Source organism: Phytophthora parasitica, assembly GCF_000247585.1.
Source record: "Phytophthora parasitica INRA-310 unplaced genomic scaffold supercont2.7, whole genome shotgun sequence".
Classification (NCBI taxonomy): domain Eukaryota; phylum Oomycota; class Peronosporomycetes; order Peronosporales; family Peronosporaceae; genus Phytophthora; species Phytophthora nicotianae.
The window spans coordinates 1,601,845-1,621,093 of NW_008648993.1; the positions used below are offsets into that span (position 1 = coordinate 1,601,845).

General features: G+C 48.5%; 10 protein-coding genes across 10 annotated transcripts in view; 3 read left to right on the top strand and 7 right to left on the bottom strand.

The window, feature by feature from the left end:
* Nucleotides 1-1,197, bottom strand: part of PPTG_21698 (hypothetical protein) — a gene marked incomplete at both ends in the record, with an annotated part of 4,041 nt that extends 2,844 nt beyond the window's left edge. The window contains 4 exons of the mRNA XM_008899331.1: nucleotides 27-106; nucleotides 173-331; nucleotides 390-899; nucleotides 948-1,197. Coding sequence (XP_008897579.1) covers nucleotides 27-106; nucleotides 173-331; nucleotides 390-899; nucleotides 948-1,197 — 999 coding nt within the window. The remainder of the gene's footprint in view (nucleotides 1-26; nucleotides 107-172; nucleotides 332-389; nucleotides 900-947) is intronic.
* A 493-nt stretch (nucleotides 1,198-1,690) lies between these two features.
* Nucleotides 1,691-5,017, top strand: PPTG_21699 (hypothetical protein; the record flags this gene model as incomplete). Its single annotated transcript, XM_008899332.1, has 8 exons — nucleotides 1,691-1,847; nucleotides 2,058-2,115; nucleotides 2,568-2,631; nucleotides 2,692-2,745; nucleotides 2,997-3,223; nucleotides 3,492-3,543; nucleotides 3,802-3,962; nucleotides 4,624-5,017. The coding sequence occupies 8 exons, from the start codon at nucleotides 1,691-1,693 to the stop codon at nucleotides 5,015-5,017; spliced, it is 1,167 nt and encodes a 388-aa protein (XP_008897580.1).
* Nucleotides 5,018-5,828: 811 nt separating this feature from the next.
* On the bottom strand, nucleotides 5,829-6,766 carry PPTG_21700 (hypothetical protein; the record flags this gene model as incomplete). Its single annotated transcript, XM_008899333.1, has 5 exons — nucleotides 5,829-5,953; nucleotides 6,014-6,174; nucleotides 6,241-6,329; nucleotides 6,410-6,523; nucleotides 6,572-6,766. The coding sequence occupies 5 exons, from the start codon at nucleotides 6,764-6,766 to the stop codon at nucleotides 5,829-5,831; spliced, it is 684 nt and encodes a 227-aa protein (XP_008897581.1).
* Nucleotides 6,767-8,333: 1,567 nt separating this feature from the next.
* On the top strand, nucleotides 8,334-8,576 carry PPTG_05543 (hypothetical protein; the record flags this gene model as incomplete). Its single annotated transcript, XM_008899127.1, has 1 exon — nucleotides 8,334-8,576. One exon carries the CDS (start codon nucleotides 8,334-8,336, stop codon nucleotides 8,574-8,576), a length of 243 nt encoding a protein of 80 aa, XP_008897375.1.
* A 370-nt stretch (nucleotides 8,577-8,946) lies between these two features.
* On the bottom strand, nucleotides 8,947-9,645 carry PPTG_05544 (hypothetical protein; the record flags this gene model as incomplete). Its single annotated transcript, XM_008899128.1, has 1 exon — nucleotides 8,947-9,645. One exon carries the CDS (start codon nucleotides 9,643-9,645, stop codon nucleotides 8,947-8,949), a length of 699 nt encoding a protein of 232 aa, XP_008897376.1.
* A 2,994-nt stretch (nucleotides 9,646-12,639) lies between these two features.
* On the bottom strand, nucleotides 12,640-12,825 carry PPTG_21701 (hypothetical protein; the record flags this gene model as incomplete). Its single annotated transcript, XM_008899334.1, has 1 exon — nucleotides 12,640-12,825. The coding sequence occupies one exon, from the start codon at nucleotides 12,823-12,825 to the stop codon at nucleotides 12,640-12,642; it is 186 nt and encodes a 61-aa protein (XP_008897582.1).
* A 707-nt stretch (nucleotides 12,826-13,532) lies between these two features.
* Nucleotides 13,533-15,256, bottom strand: PPTG_21702 (hypothetical protein; the record flags this gene model as incomplete). Its single annotated transcript, XM_008899335.1, has 4 exons — nucleotides 13,533-13,977; nucleotides 14,028-14,305; nucleotides 14,386-14,890; nucleotides 14,970-15,256. The coding sequence occupies 4 exons, from the start codon at nucleotides 15,254-15,256 to the stop codon at nucleotides 13,533-13,535; spliced, it is 1,515 nt and encodes a 504-aa protein (XP_008897583.1).
* A 149-nt stretch (nucleotides 15,257-15,405) lies between these two features.
* PPTG_05545 (hypothetical protein) lies at nucleotides 15,406-16,441 on the bottom strand (the record flags this gene model as incomplete). The annotated part of the gene is made up of 3 exons (XM_008899129.1): nucleotides 15,406-15,660; nucleotides 15,755-16,365; nucleotides 16,420-16,441. The coding sequence occupies 3 exons, from the start codon at nucleotides 16,439-16,441 to the stop codon at nucleotides 15,406-15,408; spliced, it is 888 nt and encodes a 295-aa protein (XP_008897377.1).
* A 997-nt stretch (nucleotides 16,442-17,438) lies between these two features.
* PPTG_21703 (hypothetical protein) lies at nucleotides 17,439-17,627 on the top strand (the record flags this gene model as incomplete). Its single annotated transcript, XM_008899336.1, has 1 exon — nucleotides 17,439-17,627. One exon carries the CDS (start codon nucleotides 17,439-17,441, stop codon nucleotides 17,625-17,627), a length of 189 nt encoding a protein of 62 aa, XP_008897584.1.
* Nucleotides 17,628-18,891: 1,264 nt separating this feature from the next.
* PPTG_21704 (hypothetical protein) lies at nucleotides 18,892-19,125 on the bottom strand (the record flags this gene model as incomplete). The annotated part of the gene is made up of 1 exon (XM_008899337.1): nucleotides 18,892-19,125. One exon carries the CDS (start codon nucleotides 19,123-19,125, stop codon nucleotides 18,892-18,894), a length of 234 nt encoding a protein of 77 aa, XP_008897585.1.
* Nucleotides 19,126-19,249: the final 124 nt, after the last annotated feature.

A 19,249-nucleotide genomic window follows, 5' to 3' on the forward strand; every position in this document is an offset into this window, starting at 1 on the left:
GTATCACCGCGAGCATTCTCATTGACAGTCGACACGTTCTTTGACGACTCCAGATTAAACTCCACAATCATCTCAGACACCGCATCATTGTCAGAAAGTTCCACACCTGGTGCACACAATCGTGCGTTGTTAGATTTGGTAGAGCATCAACCTCCCGTTAACTTGCCTTTACTCCGCAACCGCGAAATCATGCTGCGGACGTCGTCCATGGTCACGCAGTGATTTGAGTTGCTGCGAATGTAGTCGTAGACGCTTGATGTCCCAGCCTGAGCCTCGACCAGCAACTCAACCCCAGGCATGAGCGGCGAGTCAGCAGAAACCTGCCGAATACCTGGATAAAAACCTGTAGATATCCTCGGAAACGAAGTGGTTGTGCTCGTAGACCTCACGTTTAATCGAAACGCACCAGGATCCATCCGTCTTCTTCGTCAATTGGGCTAGTATCTGGAACGGGCAATCCGTGCGGCGAAGTGCATGCGAAGTCCGCTTTTCAGTTGAACGTTCTCGCTCAGACCACCCGTGTGTGCAGATGTACTTGCGTTGGTACGGCTCTAGTTCGGCCGGGACGAGTGGAATTTCAGAGTCTGGTCGCCCTTTGAACCGTACTTGAGACCGAAGAGCAGCGTTGCGCCGTGCAGTATGAATAACCTCCTTGATCACTATCTTCTGGTGCGTTGTGTTCATATACTCTCGCAAGCTAACCTCCAGGCTTGCCCAGGAGTCGTGTTCCTTCTTGAAAGCAGAAACTCTCACTAACTCCTCGTCTTCCACGTCCGAAAAAGTTCTCTTCTTTCTTTTAGTATCTCGACTGGCGGGAGGCTTCTCCTCAAGTTCTACTTCTGCTTCTTCTTCTTCATTTTCTTCTTTATCTTCATCTTCTTCTTTATCTGCTTCATCTTCTATTTCTGATTCTTCTTCTTCTTAGGCTTCATCTTCTGATTCTTCACCAGCGGATTCTTTGGCGTCGGGCTCTTTGTTTACCACTGGGGCTTTAGCCCCTGAAGTACTAGAGTCCGTCGACCCTACATTCTGGCGCTCGCACGCACGGACAAGCGCACCAGCTTTCTCAGAGCGCGTTCTCGCACTATCGAGGCCCGCGATTCGAGCCTCCTCACGACGACGTGCTTCCTCTTCTTCGATGCGAGCCTTCTCCGCCATTTGGGCCTTGATCTGGGCAGTCTTGTGCGTCCGTGCCATGGCAAGGGGGAGGGAGCGAGTGCGCGCTGGGCCTGGAAGCTGCCGCGTGGCAATGTGTGGCTGTGGTGCCAAATGAAAATTTCGGAAATATACATTTAATTCGGTACCTCGACAAAACCTGCTTCGAAACCTGAAAAATACCTGCTCATGGATACCTGGACGGGTAGCTTGCCGTAAAAAAAAAACCAGTAGCAATCATAAGTACGCATGCGTGCTAGCAGTGTACCGAAACAGTCTATTGCAAGTGCACAACTGAAATGTTGGCACTTTGAGGCCCAACTTGAGATATTCTTCAGATTGTAGTACAATGCACTCCATGAGTCGCGGAACTACCACCTTGACGTCCGTAATCGATGAATCGTTATGCATATTGCGGTAAGTCACTCGGTGAGGCCATTGCTGCCCTTTGACAGCAGAACATTGGCTTTATCCTCAACAATCCTATATATGCATCAGGACTTCTTGCATCTCTCAGCACTTTCGTTTTTGCAAGATGCCTCCACCTAACAAGCGCAATAAGCACGCACGAAACTTTAACCAAAAGACTGACGGCTCCTTCTACAAGCTCAAGCAAAATCGGAATCTACCGTCGTCTATTCCAGTACCGAAGATGCTCTGGCTTGTACTGCGATTAACCAGAGATGCAAGAGGTTATTCACTTTGACGCAAGCAAGACATGGAAGAGAACAAGAAATGTTCGACGTAGAGCGTCTCTATGCGAAACTCTGGGTACACAATTTAGAATTCTATTTACAGTCGGTCGGCTATCGAGAACTAACCTGGAACCTGCTAAAAACATACAATGGAAACAAAAAGTTGACGTTGAGTTGGAGACCATCGACTATGTGTGGCTGTAACAGCCTACAAGGGAGAGACAAGGGAAGAAGCTACCTACACACCGCAGCGAATGCAAAGCAAGTCAGTATCACTAAATAGGGGGTTTCAAAATCGACGTTTTTGGCATATATTTCAAATTTAGGCGGCGAGCAAATCCGCACAATTTCACCGGAGTACCACTGTATTTCTCCAATCCGATATCCACCCAGTGCTGGCAATAGACAGTAAAGACGTCTTTTCGAAAAGACACGTATAAACACCTTTTCAGACGTCTTTTTTGTCTATAGACGTCTAAAGACGTCTATTCAGGGGTACAGTGTACTATAACCGAAACAGGAGCAGCACTTTATCTTTTTAAATAGATAACGCTAACACTGATGACAACCTAGCTAAGCGCTCGCGCTACAACGGTCGAGATCGAACGATTCTTGCCAAAACTTCCTACGTGGTGAAAGATTGGTGGACTTGTTGCAAAACTGGGGTGAATTTCTATGTTGAACCTTGAACCTATGTATTTCCTCGGGTGATTCCAGATTCTTTCCAGTCACGATCTTCCCTGGTGTTGAGCAAGCTCTCACACAGTACACGTCTTCTCTGGTACGCCCTCACTGTGCTTGTCTCCTTAATAGTTCGTTTAGCTAACGTTAAATCCGACAGCCGCTTAATCGACCCACAGTGGGGCGTCCTGGGTGCCCTGTCCGCAAGCATTTGGTGCGCTGGGGCACGCGGAAGGTTAATGCTTCCCATTATCCCTACCGATGCAAGCACTGCGTCTCTGTCCATTATTTACAAGCAGCAGCACGTAGACTTGCCGGCTCAACTGCGCCTAGCCCACCATGGTCGCCACCAATTACGGGGAGGCAGCCTAACTTTGACAATCATCTACGGAACGTGCACGGTATCACTGACACAAAAAAATGTACCAGTCCCACTAACCCCAAGCGAACACGGGTCTTTCAAAGGGTATCTTCCGCGCATCGGGCCTCCCTGTCCTGACGACCGCCACCTACAGCCTCCTTCCCATCGGGAGCACCGCTGTATCGGTCATCCGCTCCATGGGGCTTATATTGGAAGCCCCCAAGGTTTGGACCAAGCAACGCACCTGGAGAAGGGCGGAACAACTGATGTGCCTAGACCGTATTCCCCAGACGAACGGCGTCAATTTGAGCGCCTTCTGTTGGAGTTTCAAGTTTGTATGGCTTTACCGGACGCTTTTGTAGAGGATGGTACAACTAGACGACTTTTCTGCTTTCTAGTCCTGAATGCTTGCCATCTATTCCTTCATGACGCGTCTTGGGTGGTCGCATATTGAATGAGTGCGCGAGTGAGTGTATGGAGAAGAATCTGCGCAAGTTTCAGGAAGATACAGGTGGGACGGTTAATCTGCTGAGCGACGTCTGGCAAAATATTGCCAGAACTCACTTACTTGGAGCTCAATTATCTCATTTTGGACTTAGTGTCGTGGAGGGTCTACACGGCGTTGGATCGGACCAGCACGGGCTTGCGTTCGTACAAAAACTTGAAACATTGATGAACACGTTGATTTCTAAAGGGTGGAATGTTGGATCTTGTATTACCGACGATGCTGGTCAATGTTCGCGCGCTCGAAAGGTTTTAACTATTCGCTGACCACACGTGTACTTCGGTAAATGTTTCGCTCACGATATCAATAATTTGGTAAAAGCCATTTTGACACGAAGAGGCTTTTGGTTTATTGCTAACCAAGCTTATGCTGCCGTAAACGCACTAAATGGATCCTCTTCGAAGTGGCTCCCACGCGTGAACGCCATAATCATGGAAACCTACGACCTTGTGAAGCCTCTGGCCTTCCTGACGCTTTGCTACACGCGGTGGAACTCTATGCAGGCGTGTTTTGCCTCACAACTGCGTGTCAAGACTGGACTAAAGCAGTTCGCAACTCGATATCAGTATGATACTGAAGTTCCGTCACAGGTGAAAGTGTTTCTCTATGAAATTTTCTGGAATACGTTAGCTGACGCTGAACGGACAATTCGTCCTTTGTGCAATGCTTCGTATACATTGCAGCGTGATAAAAACACTTTAGTCGACGTTATCATGATGTACCGGGACATTTTCGATAGTTTTGCTGGTGGTCCACATGCTTCAGAGTTGATTCCCCTTGTGAAAGGGCGGTGGGCCGACTGCGAAAAACCCTGGTCCATTTTGGCGGTACTCCTGGATACGTTGACGAGGTGAAGGCCCTTCCCAGCGGGTATCTCTCTCTATTAATGCCGTGTGCTCGTTCGCCGTGTATTACTTCAAACGATTCTTCCCAAAAAGAAGTCCCGGTATGCTTCGCCATCACGTGTTTCAGTGGTCCCGCAATTCATTGTACATTGGAGAATCGGATTATATCAGCTACGATGAATTCCCCAGTGCCCAAGCATTTTGGAGTTATGCCAAAGGCAAGTCACCTGGACCAAACTTGCCAGATCTTGTTCTTGCGGTACTTCCAATAGCAGCAAATACAGCAACGTGCGAGCAGAGATTCAGTGCAATTAGTCGTATACACACTCGAACACGCAATTGCATTAAGGCAGGTAAAACGAACAAGGCTGCAATCATTAGCGAAGTCGTTCGTCAGCGCGATCGCGAAGCCAGCAAGCGCGAAGGGCATGGTGATGACGAAGTTGTCGAGGAAGATGGTGATGGCAATAAGTTTGTGGGGCGAATTGTTAAATCGGCCGAGCGTCCGGTCAAATGGGATAGCTGGTTGCATGCGGCACCCCGAAGATCAGTGGGATTCTCAATCGAGGCAGACGGTGGCCTGACTGTAACTTCTACAGACAACTCGGCCACCCAGCAGCCTGTCCCAAATTGCTCTCCAGAATCGCAATGTCCGCAGTTTCTCACCCACGTTGTCCATCAGTTGCACGGCCAACTCGGCTTTCACAGTCAAATCAAAACAGCCCAAGTGCTCGGTGTAGATCAGTTTCAACGGAGCCTCGAGTTCGACGCGTAGCTTCTCACTATCGGTCATTGGACTTTGCTATGGATCAGTGCTCGGACGATTCACTATCCCGTTCATCCAACGAGCAACCAGTCGATCGGACGCTGCCCCAGCAACATCGACCTTCCACCGATGATGCCAGTACTGAGGCCGACGATATTCTTTCGCATTGGTGCGATTTTTTCTGCGAAATGGACGGTAATCCCCCCCTAGCTCCGAGGATTTCGACATGCACGAAGGAGAAGAGGAGGAGCTTAACGTCCAATTCGACGAATCACAGCTCCGTGTTGTACCTATTCCTGAAGACAATGACCCCCGCTTCGCTCAAGAATCAAGAAAACTTCCGGGGCTACGAGGCAGGAAGATGCCGCTAGTGGAGTTATTCTCCATGCAAAACACGCTTTAAACGAGATGTGGACGTGTAGAAGCTCTTGAGAATTTCAGCATTTGAGTTGGTATATATTATTCTAAGATACTTCATTCTTGTCAAATTCTGCAAACTAAATGATGGGACGTATGATCGGGTTCAATTAATCCCTTGCTACTGTCAACCTCTCCACTCTTACTTGCTCTTGAGTACAATGCTTGTTACTGCGATGTAGCGAGTACGTACATACTGAGAACTCGGCTTTCCTTGATACCTCGAGATTCTTGAGCTTAAGTCAAAGTGGGGACGACGTCTTTGTTCATGGCCTGTTATTTCGATATAAAGAGGGGCTCGGTTTACAGGTTGGGCGCCAGGGTGTGCTTTGCGGCAGCAACGACGTCTTCGACCTGCGGGAGGGACACCTTGCCCAGGTTCTTAGCGTACGGTATCGGCAGGTCACGCGCTCAGGGGATTGTTGTCCAGATAGTCAAAGGCCTCCATCTCCATAATGATACCAACAATCTCGAAGCCAATGCCGCTCTGGCCCCAGCCCTTCTGATGGAAACAATGTGGTTGGTCGTCTTCACAGAGTCAATGATAGCCTGACGGTGGAACGGGCGGATAGAACCTAGGTTGCTCACTCGGCGTCCGTTCCCTCTTTAACAAGGGCATAAGGGCCTCGCCCACCGTACGGGAGAAGGCAACTACAGTGACGTTCGTGCCCGGCATCATGACCTTGGCCTTGTCAAACTCAATCACAAAGTCCTTGTCCTGGGCCTCCTTGGACACGGGGAACGAGACACTGTACGTAAGCGCATTCGCAAGCACTACAGCCGGGTTCGGGTGTGGATGGCAGCCTTAAACAGACCGCGAGCGTCCTCCAAGTCGTAGGGAGACACAATCTTGAGGCCGGGACGCTGCCATACCGGGCGGTGTTGCACTGCGAATGATGAGAGGCTTATACAACAAACAACACGTAGCAATTGGAATTCTCAGTAACACAATATTTGGTTCCCAATAGAGAGGAAAATACATACCAAAACACCGGCAACACGGCAGTTCAAGCCGCGGAAGACGATAGCCACGTGGATGTCGCCATTGGGCATGTAGCTTGGCGGATGAGTTAATGATCCGGTTAATAGCCTGTGCGCCTAAGTTGAACGTCATATAAGCTTGGTGTTGTGGTGGACAGCGCCGACGGCCAGACCCAAGAAGCCCAGCTTCTTGGGCGTGTCAATGATACGCTTGTAGCCGTACTTCCCCCTCCCCCCCCTCCCCTTGGAAACCTTGTAAGCGCCGTTGTACTCGGCAACCTCCTCACCCATAAGGAACACCTCGACGTCACAGGGCAGCTCCTCGCCCATGGACGTGCTCAGAATATCACGCATGTTCATCTCGTCAGCGACAGTAACTATGAAGCAAAGCTAAAGACTTGAAGGCAATGCCAGTGGTCGTCAGGACACGACTGCTTAAAGTGAGGGTGGGGAAAGATTGGTCTGCTTCTTACGCCGCAAACTTGGATATCACTGTCTGTGGCTCGATCTCCTCGTCAGTGGCAGCACTTCTAAGTAACGCCAGCAGCAGCGGCAGCATTGACCTTGCGCTACGTCGCTTTTCGCACAGCTGAGACTCAGGTCTTCGTAGCAATGACCTTAATAGTGAACTATTGACGAACGATAGCATAATGAAATCAAAGTTTATTTTTACGGACATCTCTGAAACGACACCCGTAAAAAGGGCTTAGAGACCTCGAAAAGACAGTTTTGACGCCTCAAAAGACGGTGTATAAACGAAAAGACGTCTGAGACATCTTTATATAGACGTCATTACCAGCACTGATCCACCACCTCCGAAGGTGGTGGATTTGGAAATACCCAGGGTATTTTGGTTGCGTCAACACGCGTGGCACTGGGAAGAGGGGCAAAACAAGAAGCCAATGCCGCGCCACTCAACGAGGAAGGCTTTGCTGTCCGACCTACAAGCACTCTATGTGTTCTATCTTTCAAGTGGAGATGACGACACAGTTGAGCGTATTCTTGCGGCATACTTGCCCGTAGACACAAGCCGGTATCTCACATCTCGCATCGGCTCATCGCATGCGGACAGCAGTCTTGCAGCTCTTACTGCACTAAGTGACAAGGACTTTAGGCAGCTTACTCGGATTTCCAAGTGGTCGTTTTGCGCCCTCCACAACTACATACACGACAACCCAGTGTTTCAGTCAACGTCTCCAAATGGTCATCACAAACAGCAACCAGTGAGCTGGCAACTAGCAATGGCATTAGCACGTCTTAGTGAGAATGAGAATGACGCCAGTGTTGGCCATCTACACCGTCATTTTGTCATATCAGTTGAGTCTGTCGTGAAATACACAAAGCGGGTATTAACGGCGCTTAAGACTTTGTGTTCGCAGTGGTTGGAGTGGCCGTCACCTGGTAGACGACGAGAAATCGCGCGAGAAATGGCGGCAAAGGTTTCCTGGATGTCTTGGCTTTATTGACGGGACCACGATGCCACTATCACAGCGACCTGCATTAGATGGTAGCAGCTACTTCGGTAGAAAGAAAAAAAAGACGCACGGAATTACGTTTGTTGAAAGACAAAACTTTATTTTCTGTCAGTAAATTTTATTGTATGCAAGTAATCTGTGGCATTGCAATTAGTTTGCGATAACGACAAGCGAATCATCGCTGTCCACTGTGGTTGTCCTGAGTCCAGTGCAAATTCTAATGTATTCAAGCGAATTGGCATCTACCGTGACCCACCATCTTTTTTCCAGCTGGGGAATATATCCTAGCAGACTCACCATATCCATCACTCTCTACAGTAGTGCCAGCGTACAAGCGCCCACTAGCAGACAACTATGACAACACCGAGTTTAATTTCTACCTCGCTAAGTCTCGTCTCAGCAACGAGCATACTATTGGTATATTGAAGTCAAGGTGGGCTTCCCTAAGAGAGATGCGCAACCAGCTACGATCAAAAGCTGAAATGGACTTCTTCATCGAGTGGGTACTGGGGTGTTGTACACTGCACAACATGCTTGCAAAACTGGGTGACGCATGGAAGTGCATGGCATCAGACGACGATGAAGATGATGGCATTATTGATTCGATTGAAGGGGATACTGAAAGGTCTATTCGTGAGAAAGTAAAATCAATTACGCTGCAGATGCACCGTTTTGCTACGTATGAATGCATGTAGGTGTTGCAGATATCTGTACTAGTAAACGCGGCTATACATCCCAGAAGATCTAAAAATGCTTTTGCTTCTTCTGCTGTGCGTCCATTTTCGATGAGCCAGCTCAGTACTTGAAAACGCTGCTGTTTTCCCACCTCGAGTTGACGATCAATTCGCTCCTCCTTCTACGTTTCTTTCCCAAAGTCTAGTCGCTCTCGATCAATTGCTTGCTGTGCTGGTGGGCGAAATAAAGCAAAGTAAGCAAATACAAAATGCAGTAAAAGTATCATAGAGAACGCACACAAATATTTGCCCAGCTTCGCTAGTCCAGCGCTCTCAATCAAAATTCAAGCGCCTTTTTTCGAATGTAATAAAATCACACAATGTTAGTGGGCTAATCAATAAGATATTTACACGTCGCAGTGTACTTACCCGTTGACTTTGCCTTTGCTACTATTTTAATAGCACCAGCTATTGCGTGCCTTGGCGCGGCTCCAGGTGATGTCGGGGGCGATGAGTTAAGTGTTGGTAGCTCGAGCTTTCTAGAGGATACGGGAGCCTGACGCTTGCTGTTGTTTGTAGGTACTTGGTGAGCCTTTCGTTTCCGTGTGGTCTGGGGCGCAGCGCCAGGATCTTCATGTACTGCATCGTCTGCGGTTGCTGATATAGGAAGGTTGGGGGTCATTGAAATTGGGGATGCATCCGATGAGGACTCGGTAAGGAACTCGGTCTGGGCGAGAGGAGGCGACACTAGAAATTGGTCGAGCGAGTTATCCAGGGCTGCCCTTAGTAGTGGAGGAGAGCAGTTGCTACTCACTAGCGAGTTGTCTGCGTTGTCTGCGTTGTTGAGCGGCGCTTCCTTGCCATTATGTTCCTCGATAGTAGAGTCAAACGTACTCAAAGGAGCTACGTTAGCCTTAGCTCCGAACAGAATGTCCATCTTACTATACCAAGGACACATGCTCTCCAACTTTTGATCCATCGTGTACACACCAGCTGCTTCATCTTCTGCCGTGATGCCTGCACCCGTAGACGCCTCGTACGCCTTGGCTTTGAGATAGCAAGCTCGGTAAGTCTGGAAAAGGTCCTTCATTTGCTGAGGCTTGAGATCGAATCGCTTTAAATCAATTATGACACTGACTGTAGTATTACAGGTAAAAAAAAGAAATCATTGGCTACGCAGTTTTAAGCCGCTGGTGATTTGATCTCCCATGGAGATCGCGGGATTTTCAAATCCGTCGGATTTGAAAATCCCAAGTGGTCGCGCCCTATAAGGTTAAGTTCACAATTTACAATATAACGAACTTAACGTGTACTGAAAACAGTACTATACACGGTAACGCTCCCTAAAACTCAGTACACTACTACTGGATTTTAGAAATTCCTCTATTTTTTGGAGATGTTATTACGAAGCGTTAGTTATGATCCTAGAGCCATGACTTTTAAACCATACACATAAACCTGTCTAAGATCAGCTCCTAAATCCTAATATCCAATCGTACTTGATAGGATTGATTCTACCAAACGGGTAGAATTGTGTCTATCAGGCCAGAGTCGCAAAAAGTGGGATTTACGTGAATTATGGATGTATAGCTTGGATATCTATGATATAAAGGGTACAGCACTATAATTTAATGGACCGAACAATTGCGTTTTCGCACTAAAGCGCATAATTAGTCTAAGCCGCGCTATTTTCGGATCTAACTGTGTCAATTTGAGTACAACTGGATCGCTGCTTTAATACTCAGATATTCACAATATTATCGTATTTTATCGATAAGACATTGAATTATTTATAACTGTTACCCGGGCTGCCGTCCCAGGGTGAGATCGCAGTTCGTTAGAAATGGTTGGGGTAGTGTTGGTGTACTATATCCTTTCCACAAAAAGTGCTCCGTCTTAGTCTGCACAAACCAATCAAATAAAGTCATTGTCCAATCAGTCACAACAACTCAACCGTGCTAATCTCCCACCGCGTGACACTAGCAGTGCGTGAAAATGAAGTACCTAAAAGCCGAGATAAGCATTTGAGGACATGCGATTTTGCTGTGACTGCCTTGTTGTATTAGTAAAGTTACTAAAGCTCCTTACGAAAAGCCGTAGAGAGTACGATCTTGGCGTTTGAGGGCGTACAGCACGTCCATTTTACTCACTGTCTTGCAGTCTCAGTACTCGGTGTAGACGATGGCATCTTGAACCCAGTTCTGGACGAAAACGTTTAGCACCGCACGAGTTTCCTCGTAGATAAGTGCTGACATTCGGATGACCCCTGCACGACGCACCAGCTTGCGATTTGAAGAGCGTGAAATTCCCGCGATGTTATCTTGTAATTTCTAGCGATGCCGCTTCGTGCCTCCTTTACCCCGCCCTTTCTTTCCCCGTCCTGACATTGCAGACTATTTCTTGAGCCAAAGCAAATTCTTTAATGGTGACTGATTGAATGGGCTCCGACAGGAATGCTGTCACTGTCAGAGTCCAGTGGCTATATCTACGAGGTCTTGTCCAGTGGCAAGATATGCGAGGTCTTGTCCAGTGGCAGGATATGCGAGGTCTTCTCCAGTTGTGCGCCTCTCATTCGCGTAAAGTACAAACGTATAATTTAAGAATTATGAATAGAAAGCTAAACATTTAGCAAGCCTGGATCAATTCTTCAATATGGTATGCGTAAATCTAAGTCTCAAAGTTTGATTAATGATTTATGTTTGCTGTCGCTGGATTGCCAAAATGTGCTGCAGCTGCTAGTAATAGCGACGTGTAGGCCGTCTTTCCAGCTTTCGCTCTTGCTGACTCTCCATTTGTTCGATCTGGTCGATATGTTGCAGCTCACGGGCCATTTCAGCCTTTAGATAGGCCAAATCATGTTTTGGCAGCTGGAACCCCCCGTCAGAAGCGCTGGTGGCTGTCACGGCAACTGAAGCAGAGGCAAACGGGCCGTTTGCGGTATGTTAAATTTGTTGAGAAGCTTCAGATCTCGCTCCGGTAGCTACCAGCGGCTGAAATCGAACACTTCTACCTTCTGGTGAAGCTCTCCACGGAGAGGTCATTTGATTGGTCGAGTTGGCCATTTGAGGCGGCGATGGCAGGGCGGGATTCTGGCCATACCTAAGCCGACATTCTCGCTCGTCCATTTGGCGTTTTTATCTGGTAGGCCAGGACTTAGAGTCTAGTAAGCTCTGTGTCTTCGGTTCGCTGATATTGCCCTCCAGATGCTGTGAAATCTTCATTAAGACTCTCGATGCTGCGAGTCCGCGTTCCTGACGCTACTTCTGCGTTAAAATGGGCACCCGCGGTTTTCCAGCCAGATTCCTCGACAGGAAGAACACATCCCACCTCCGCAACAAGGCGTATCTGCTCTTCGTAGGTATAGTTGGAGGAGCCCAGCTTTTTCGGCATCTGCATTACAGCGATAATTACGATAGCTAGGTTTTGTTCTCATGGGCTGCTGCTGTCTGACCTTAGCTCCTCTCACCTTCGAAGAAAATTGCGCAATGGCTCTGACACCCTCAATGCAGTCATATCGCGTATTTTTAACCAATATAAATGAATCGATATGTACTTGCACTTTTACTAATGGGGCACTACACTACATTCGGAGCGAATCTGTCAGCACGCTACGCCGATTCCAAGTTTGCCAATCGCACGGTTGCTTGACATTTAACCTCTCGAAATAGGCCAGCTTTCTTCGCCTCAGCAACGCGCTGTCGATACCTGCGCTGGTACAGGCGATTGCGCTCCCGAAGCTCATTCGCTTGTGATACCAGCACAGTTTCGTATCTTTCTTTATCATGATCCCCACCAGGACTGGAACCATCGCATTCACCTTTGCTTTCATTGCCATTGTTTTTTTTTCAATACCGAAGACCCACACATCCAACAAGAAAGCTTCTTCTTCCTGCTTCGCTGCCATGCATCACGGCATCGCCTGCAATGCTGAATGGGCTGTCAGGAACTTTGCAATCATCTTTTACGGCATTCTCCAGCGAGTAGGCTCCATCATAGCATCAGAGGCCACTGCACCAATGTCAAGGTTGGCATTGGTGTTGTCTAGCTGGTTCGCTTCCTTACCATCGTCGACTCCAGTACCATCTCATTCATCGTGCGCATGTACACCAAGGCTCTCCACTTTGTAGGCAGTATCCAGCAGTGCTACAATACCATCATTATCGTTACTGGTTTGCTTTTGACGTTTGGCTGCTGCTTCGTCCCGTACACCACCAGTAGTGTTCTCGACGCCAGCGTAAATGTACTTTGACCTCCGATGTTTCCCGGCCATCCGCTTCGCGGCCCTCACAACCACAAGTCGACTGCTCTCTTGCGCCTCAAATTCCAGAATGGCATGTCAAAGAGCAACGCGCCAACCACGCGCCAGTGAGACGTCGGTGTGCGGCTGTTTCTTGGTTGATACCTCGAGGTAATTGCCAATGTGATGCATCAGGATTTCTCATGTGCACCTATGCATCACAAGACGCCGCATCAAATCACACAGCCATTTTGAAGTCAACGTGGACCTTCAGCCGATACCTCGGCTTTATAACCATTTGTATCTCGTACGTGCGGTCGGCGTCCCGCTGCGTGCGCGGAAAGGCGCACTCTCCACCACTCGAACAGGGAGCGCATGTGACCCGTGGGTGCTCGAGCACTATAACAACGTCCCCCATTCGCATCCGCAACCTTGCTTTCAAAACTCCGTGGTAGTACTAACCCCTCTAGCCCGTGTTTTCGGGCGAAAATTACCCTGTATTATACAGGGTAAGAAAATGACTTGGGTTTATTATTTGCGGAGTTTTTTCAAGCTCACAATCTCTGTCAGTTGTCTCCACTGTGCAGTACAGGGTAAGTGTAAAAATGGTGGTTCTAACATATTGCGCAATATCCTGTCCTGCACAAATAGGGCTAGTGGTAAAATGTCTAAATATCAACATAAACCATCACCAACAAGTAATTTGCATTCATTCCATATTTGATTATTCATGGAAAGGATTAGATCATTGTGGTATGTGCCACTTCACTAACAGCCCCTGCAGAACATCCTCCATTCACAGCGCTCGCTTTGCTTCGTTTACTACTCGATGCGACGCTGGAACCGTCCTCGCAACAACTATCACCCTCCAGACCTCCATCTGGAAGTTGGGCATCTGCTATGGAAGGAGCACGCAGCCGAATAGCCTTGAGACCGGGAGGAATGTTCGCTCCTCCTCGCCAAAGGTCGTGCCATATCTGACTGCAGGTGGTCGAGTTTGTAGGTCCACTTGAATCATGTTGCCGCACCTTTTGACACAGATACACCTCCCCTCTTCCAATGGCGTTATCGCCATCCACGCTCCGCAGCCTCACTTCAGAACACTCCACACAGTAAAACGTGGTTTCCCACGGGTTCTTGCCTGGACGCAGCAACAAGCACACCTTGCAGCCGTATTGACGGCGCCTCTGTTAATGTGTCCCGTTCTTTCCACGTGTTGTGCGAAATACGCTCACTTGCTTAGTCGTGTGCTGTGCTGGAAGCGTGTAGCTGACGAGCGGGACACCGGGGTGTTTGCCAATGCTTCAGCTGACAAGTCTCCTGCAAAGTCAGCCGGTCCAATGTTGAATAGTGCAGTCTGTATCAGGCGCTGAAACTCAGCATGTGTCGGAGGTGCTTTACCGGGAGCAAGATTGCCTTGAACACGTCGATAGATGATGTAGGTGTTGATGAGCGCCATGTCAACTAACCCAAGAAAGATTGTGTGGTAATATTTCTTCCTTTTCATCGCTCCCTGTAATATACAGGATAACATTCGGTCGTTAGTTTATATTGTCAGGTATAATACAAGATAAGAAAAAGAGTAAATAATACCTGAATTGAGTATCTTTGCAAACGCAGCTGGTGGTGAATATCTGCTCCTCCCACGCCATCTTGATAGTCTTTCACGAGATGAGGAGCTGGCACGTCAACCACTTCAGCACCCGCGCGTCTTGACAGGGTTGTCAGCCGGGTACTACGCCCAGTCGCGATAAAGTGCACAGGGCGGTTGTCCATCCAGGACACTGCAATCAAATTCGGCTCAGTCTTGGACTGGGCAATCGGGTATACTCCTCTCGCCATCGTCTTTGGTCGTTTAGCTTGCTTGTATGGGGTGTCTTTATAGTAACCTCGTCGGTTCGTTTGAATGGTGCCGACATGGTAGACTCCACGTTGTAGAAGGATAGAAGAAAGCAGCACACTTGAGTAGAAACGGTCGGTGATAATCAGACGCCTTGGTAGACCTTCAAGTACCTCTTCAACGTTACGGATCACAGCGTTGGGGCCTTGGTTCAGGTCTGCACTGTCGCTGTTGAGCTTTCCTTGGTATATCTCGGCTCTATACAGGAAAAGGCAGAAGAATAATTACTTGGTATCATGTATTATACAATGTTTCTGCAAATTGATTCGTTCCCTACCCGTAGCAGTATCCGCTGTTTGCATCGCACGTCAAGAAGCACTTAGTGCCCCATGGGTGGGGTTTCCCTCGAAGATACTGCCGCAAGGGGTTGTACTTGCTCCTCATCGGTATCATTCCTTCGTCAAAGGGGATTCGTTGCCCCACCGTCATCCCCAGCTTGAACGTTGCATTGATCGTGTCGGCGACAGGCTTGATCTTCCACGTCTTGAACTTGACAGCGTCAGCATGACTGTTGTCACTAAAATGCAAGAATCGTACGATCTCTTCGAAACGCTTTCTCGCCATGTATCGCCCAAATGTTCCTTTGGGAACCGCGCCTTGTACATCCACCGCCCAATGCTTCGACAACTTCTCGCGGTGCGGCAAAGGGTTCGGGTACACAGTAAACCGATGAAATCTATCAGCTCATGAGCTTGAATTGGCTTGAATGATTGCTACTCAGTCTGGACTTGCGGTACTGTTTTCATCTTGTAGTCAGGTCGCCTCATCTTGATCCGTCGCTGCCGTGCCATTATTTCGTGCGCTGCCTGCGTTCGATACTGAAGCTGGTACTGATTTGATACAGTAGCGACAGACACCCACATTGATTTAGGCAGGAACAGGAAGAATAATCCTTCCAAGTTACTTCCCAGTGCTGTCACCAACTCCGTAGGTGTGGCGGAGCAGCGTGTAAGCTCTGCCGATGGCAGCTAAAGTGAAGCGCCTACATAGCAATGATGTACGAGCATTAGTGTCTAGTACAGGATAAGCAAAGCAAGTGGTACTCCTTATCCTGTATAATACAGGAAAGCACTCACATGAATCTTCGAAGTAGGTAGCCCAGCCCGTTTTCGCGTGTTCGCTCAGCTGGTCCTTGCTCATCTGGTCGAACGGAGTTCCTGCTGAGCGATCGACCGCATCTTCCTCATTGCTGGTATTTTCTTCTTCATCATCGGCTGAGCTTTTACGTGTACCTTCAACATCAGACTCATCGCCTTCATCGACTTGAAAGTCGTCCTCGTCGCCAAAGCTTAGACGGTCATCACCAACAGATATGTTCACTTCTTCTGCACGTACAGTACACAAACGCACTGGACGTAGTGACGGTACCGGAAACGCAGCGACCGCTATACGCGCACGTTTCTTTCTTGTCGTCTGGGCCTTAGCAGCAGCTTGGGCGGGCAACTTGGCCGGCGCCTTGGCCGGTGTCTTGGTTGGTGACTTGACAGGCGTCTTGGTTGGTGACTTGGCAGGCGCCTTCGCAGGCGACTTGGCCGGGGCCTTCGCAGGTGACTTGGCAGGCGCAATCACGTTAGGGTTGCCTGGCGGCTCGGGGACACCCGGCGGATTCGATAGAGGGCAGCTCACTGTGGAAGCGGAGGCGTGTCGTTTGGCAGGTGGCATGTCATAGAGAACTGTGATAGGAGTTAGTAACAATAGAACAATAAAAAAAATGCGATGATTCGTACCCCGACTGATACGTGTTGTCATACTTCGTCAGCTCCGTCGAAAAAGTCGACAAAATGTGTTCCATTAGGTCTTTTCTTCCATCCATCAGGTGTAAAGTAGCGATTGTCGGTCGCGAGCCCCTTTGGGCACTCAAATTGCCACCCTAGCTTCTTGAGTCTGGTCCACAGTTGCCCCCACGTAATTGGCCGAATTCTTCGCTCCTGCATGGCGCTGTTTCTCCCTCGTCTAAATCGAGAATGGCGCGAAAATTGGCGCTCTCTCTAAATCTCGGGATATTGCTGGCCACGAATTATTGGCCTGAGGTTGGCTACATCATTGTCAAAAAATTTATATTTGGTAACCTCACTTGAAGTTTGTATTGAGTGACTTATAATTTGTAAAGGGCAAAATGGCCTGATTTCTTATCCTGTAGAATACAGGATACGAAAGTTTTTATCCTGTAGAATACCGGAAGCGGGGCTAGAGGGGTTAAAACAAAATTGCTAGTCCTAGTGCTGAAGAAATCAGCAGAAACATACTCAACATACAAATATTGGTACATGCAATGTTCAAAGCTTGAACTCAACTCACTCGGCGCTGACTGGTGTTTCGTGTCATGACGCACTACCCAGCTAGAAACAATTAGGCACACCCACACGACAAAACTGAACGCTATAAATATTAATATGCCTATTACTACGAAACAGGGATTCCCAGATGCGATTTGGCCTCACTGGTTGCGTTAAACACTAAGTGATCACGAAGTAGACCGTCGCCAACTAGGCTCTGTCACCCCGCTCTTCATCCCATCGGTTCTAGATCACAATACTTAGATCTTCGGTTAGCTGCTACTACTCCAGGGGTGTTAGATTGGAGAAGCTGCTGCAATCGAGCGTGCGCCGTTGGACCACAGGTGTAAGTACAGTACACGGCTGTGGCAGTCTGCTCCAACACAGTGACGACTAACAAACGGTTGGGAATCACACAAGTTTGACGCCATGAAGACAACAGTATTTCCAAAGAAGACGACCAAACGCGCATGCCGCTTATCGTGTCTGCAGCACCAAAAAGCAGAAAAATCCAACGTCATCGCGCGAAGATCGGCCTGGACCAGCTAAACAGCGACGTTTCTCCAAACACCAGCACCACGCACGCAGAACATGACATTCCGTTGAGCCCCGATGACTCAATCCGGAACGCAACAGTGCTCGAATCTAACCCAGCATGAGCCACGCACAGTCATAAAAAAAATTAGCATTAAAGCTTCCAACCCCACATCGTTAGTCAAAGAAATCAAGACATTGTTCATTGTAAAAGAAGATTATCTCGATAAGAATTTGAACGATCAGCACCCACCGTCTCCACAGGTAGTCAAGAGCGTCTCATCACGTTAACACGATCTTGTATAGCTGGTTTTCGCTTCTGGACGACATCCAGCATTTTGATCAGCCGACAACGTGAGGTGCATGGAGCTGGTCTTTGTTTGGATGCGTCCCCACCACGGCAAATGGCACCATGAGATAAACTACAAGGTTTCACCGTAAGCCCCAGTACACCATGAGATCAGCTACAACGTTTCATCGTAATCCCCCAGTACTGACGTTGCAAGATTCTGCACCCGGGGATCCACCAACGCCACCATGCTGAAAGCCATGAGCTGCTACGAAATCCACAGCACCTTCATCTAGGTAGTCTACTGCCCAACCATGCCCAACACCACCGTGATCTCGATCCCGCAAATCATAGACAGCAAGCGCACCGCGGCAAAATCACTACCCCGAGATAGTAGAGTCGGGGACGTTCCCTTGTTACTGGGAGTGAAGGGGTCGCCCTTCAACTGAATGCCTCCTCACAGTAATCTAGTCGAAGTTGTTGTGGCATGACATCTCCTTACATTTTTTATGTGGTCCACCGGATAAAAGATAAAATCCCCACGTCTATATATACCAGTATCTAACGGGTACCCTTACGGATACCCCTGCTTACGTAACCATTACACCTTTACGCAACAATAAGTAGTAACGACAGTTCTAATGAATTGCGAATTTACATTTCGGATAGCCTGTTACGAACGCCAATTTAACTCCGCTGTACACTGCAGACACTGGTTCATACTTCATCCAATAGCTACAAATGCTTCAGTGGGTAGTAGGGAAGAGGTTGCAGTCTGATAGTGTGGCGAGGGTGGAAATAGGCAGGATTATTAAGGAGACGTCGGCTCGGTACCCAATTCCGGTGAAAGTCCTGATCGGGAGCTTTATGTATCGTCGGATCGTACTTGTCCCAACTTTGATTGGTGATTTGCCGAGGAATTTCCATATCTCAGTGCTAAGCACTGAGATGTGTCCGTGCTCTTACCCAACTCTAGTCACCTCCCTTTGCCTTTTTCCGCTTGTGTTTTGGCTTAGGCCCTGGCTTTAAACCTCGTTTGCCCAGCTCGGGTGGATCTGACTGAATACAGGGCATACGTACCGATAGATCAGAGGCTAGGGTCACGGTAGTCGGCCACGGCTGAAACGGTACGTGGTAAGAGAGTCGAAACTGGGCGATTGACATTCGAGTCGAGTCGAATAGAGTGTCAAGAGCTTGGCCTTCACACACTTCCGCTGCAACTGCGTGATCGCACGGAAACTCTTTGTCTTGCCAATTTCCGCAGGTACACTCTTTTGCTGGTAAATTGACCTGCCGCCACGGATGGATATATCCCGGTTTGTCTGTCGGCCCATTGAACATGACGTTGTACGCCCCCTCCATGCACGGCGTAATTTCACATTGCTGGCTGGCTTCACTAAGTTTTTGCAGCTCAGTTGCCAAAAGCGGAACAGGATCCGTGTCGAGAGCCGCTCGTAG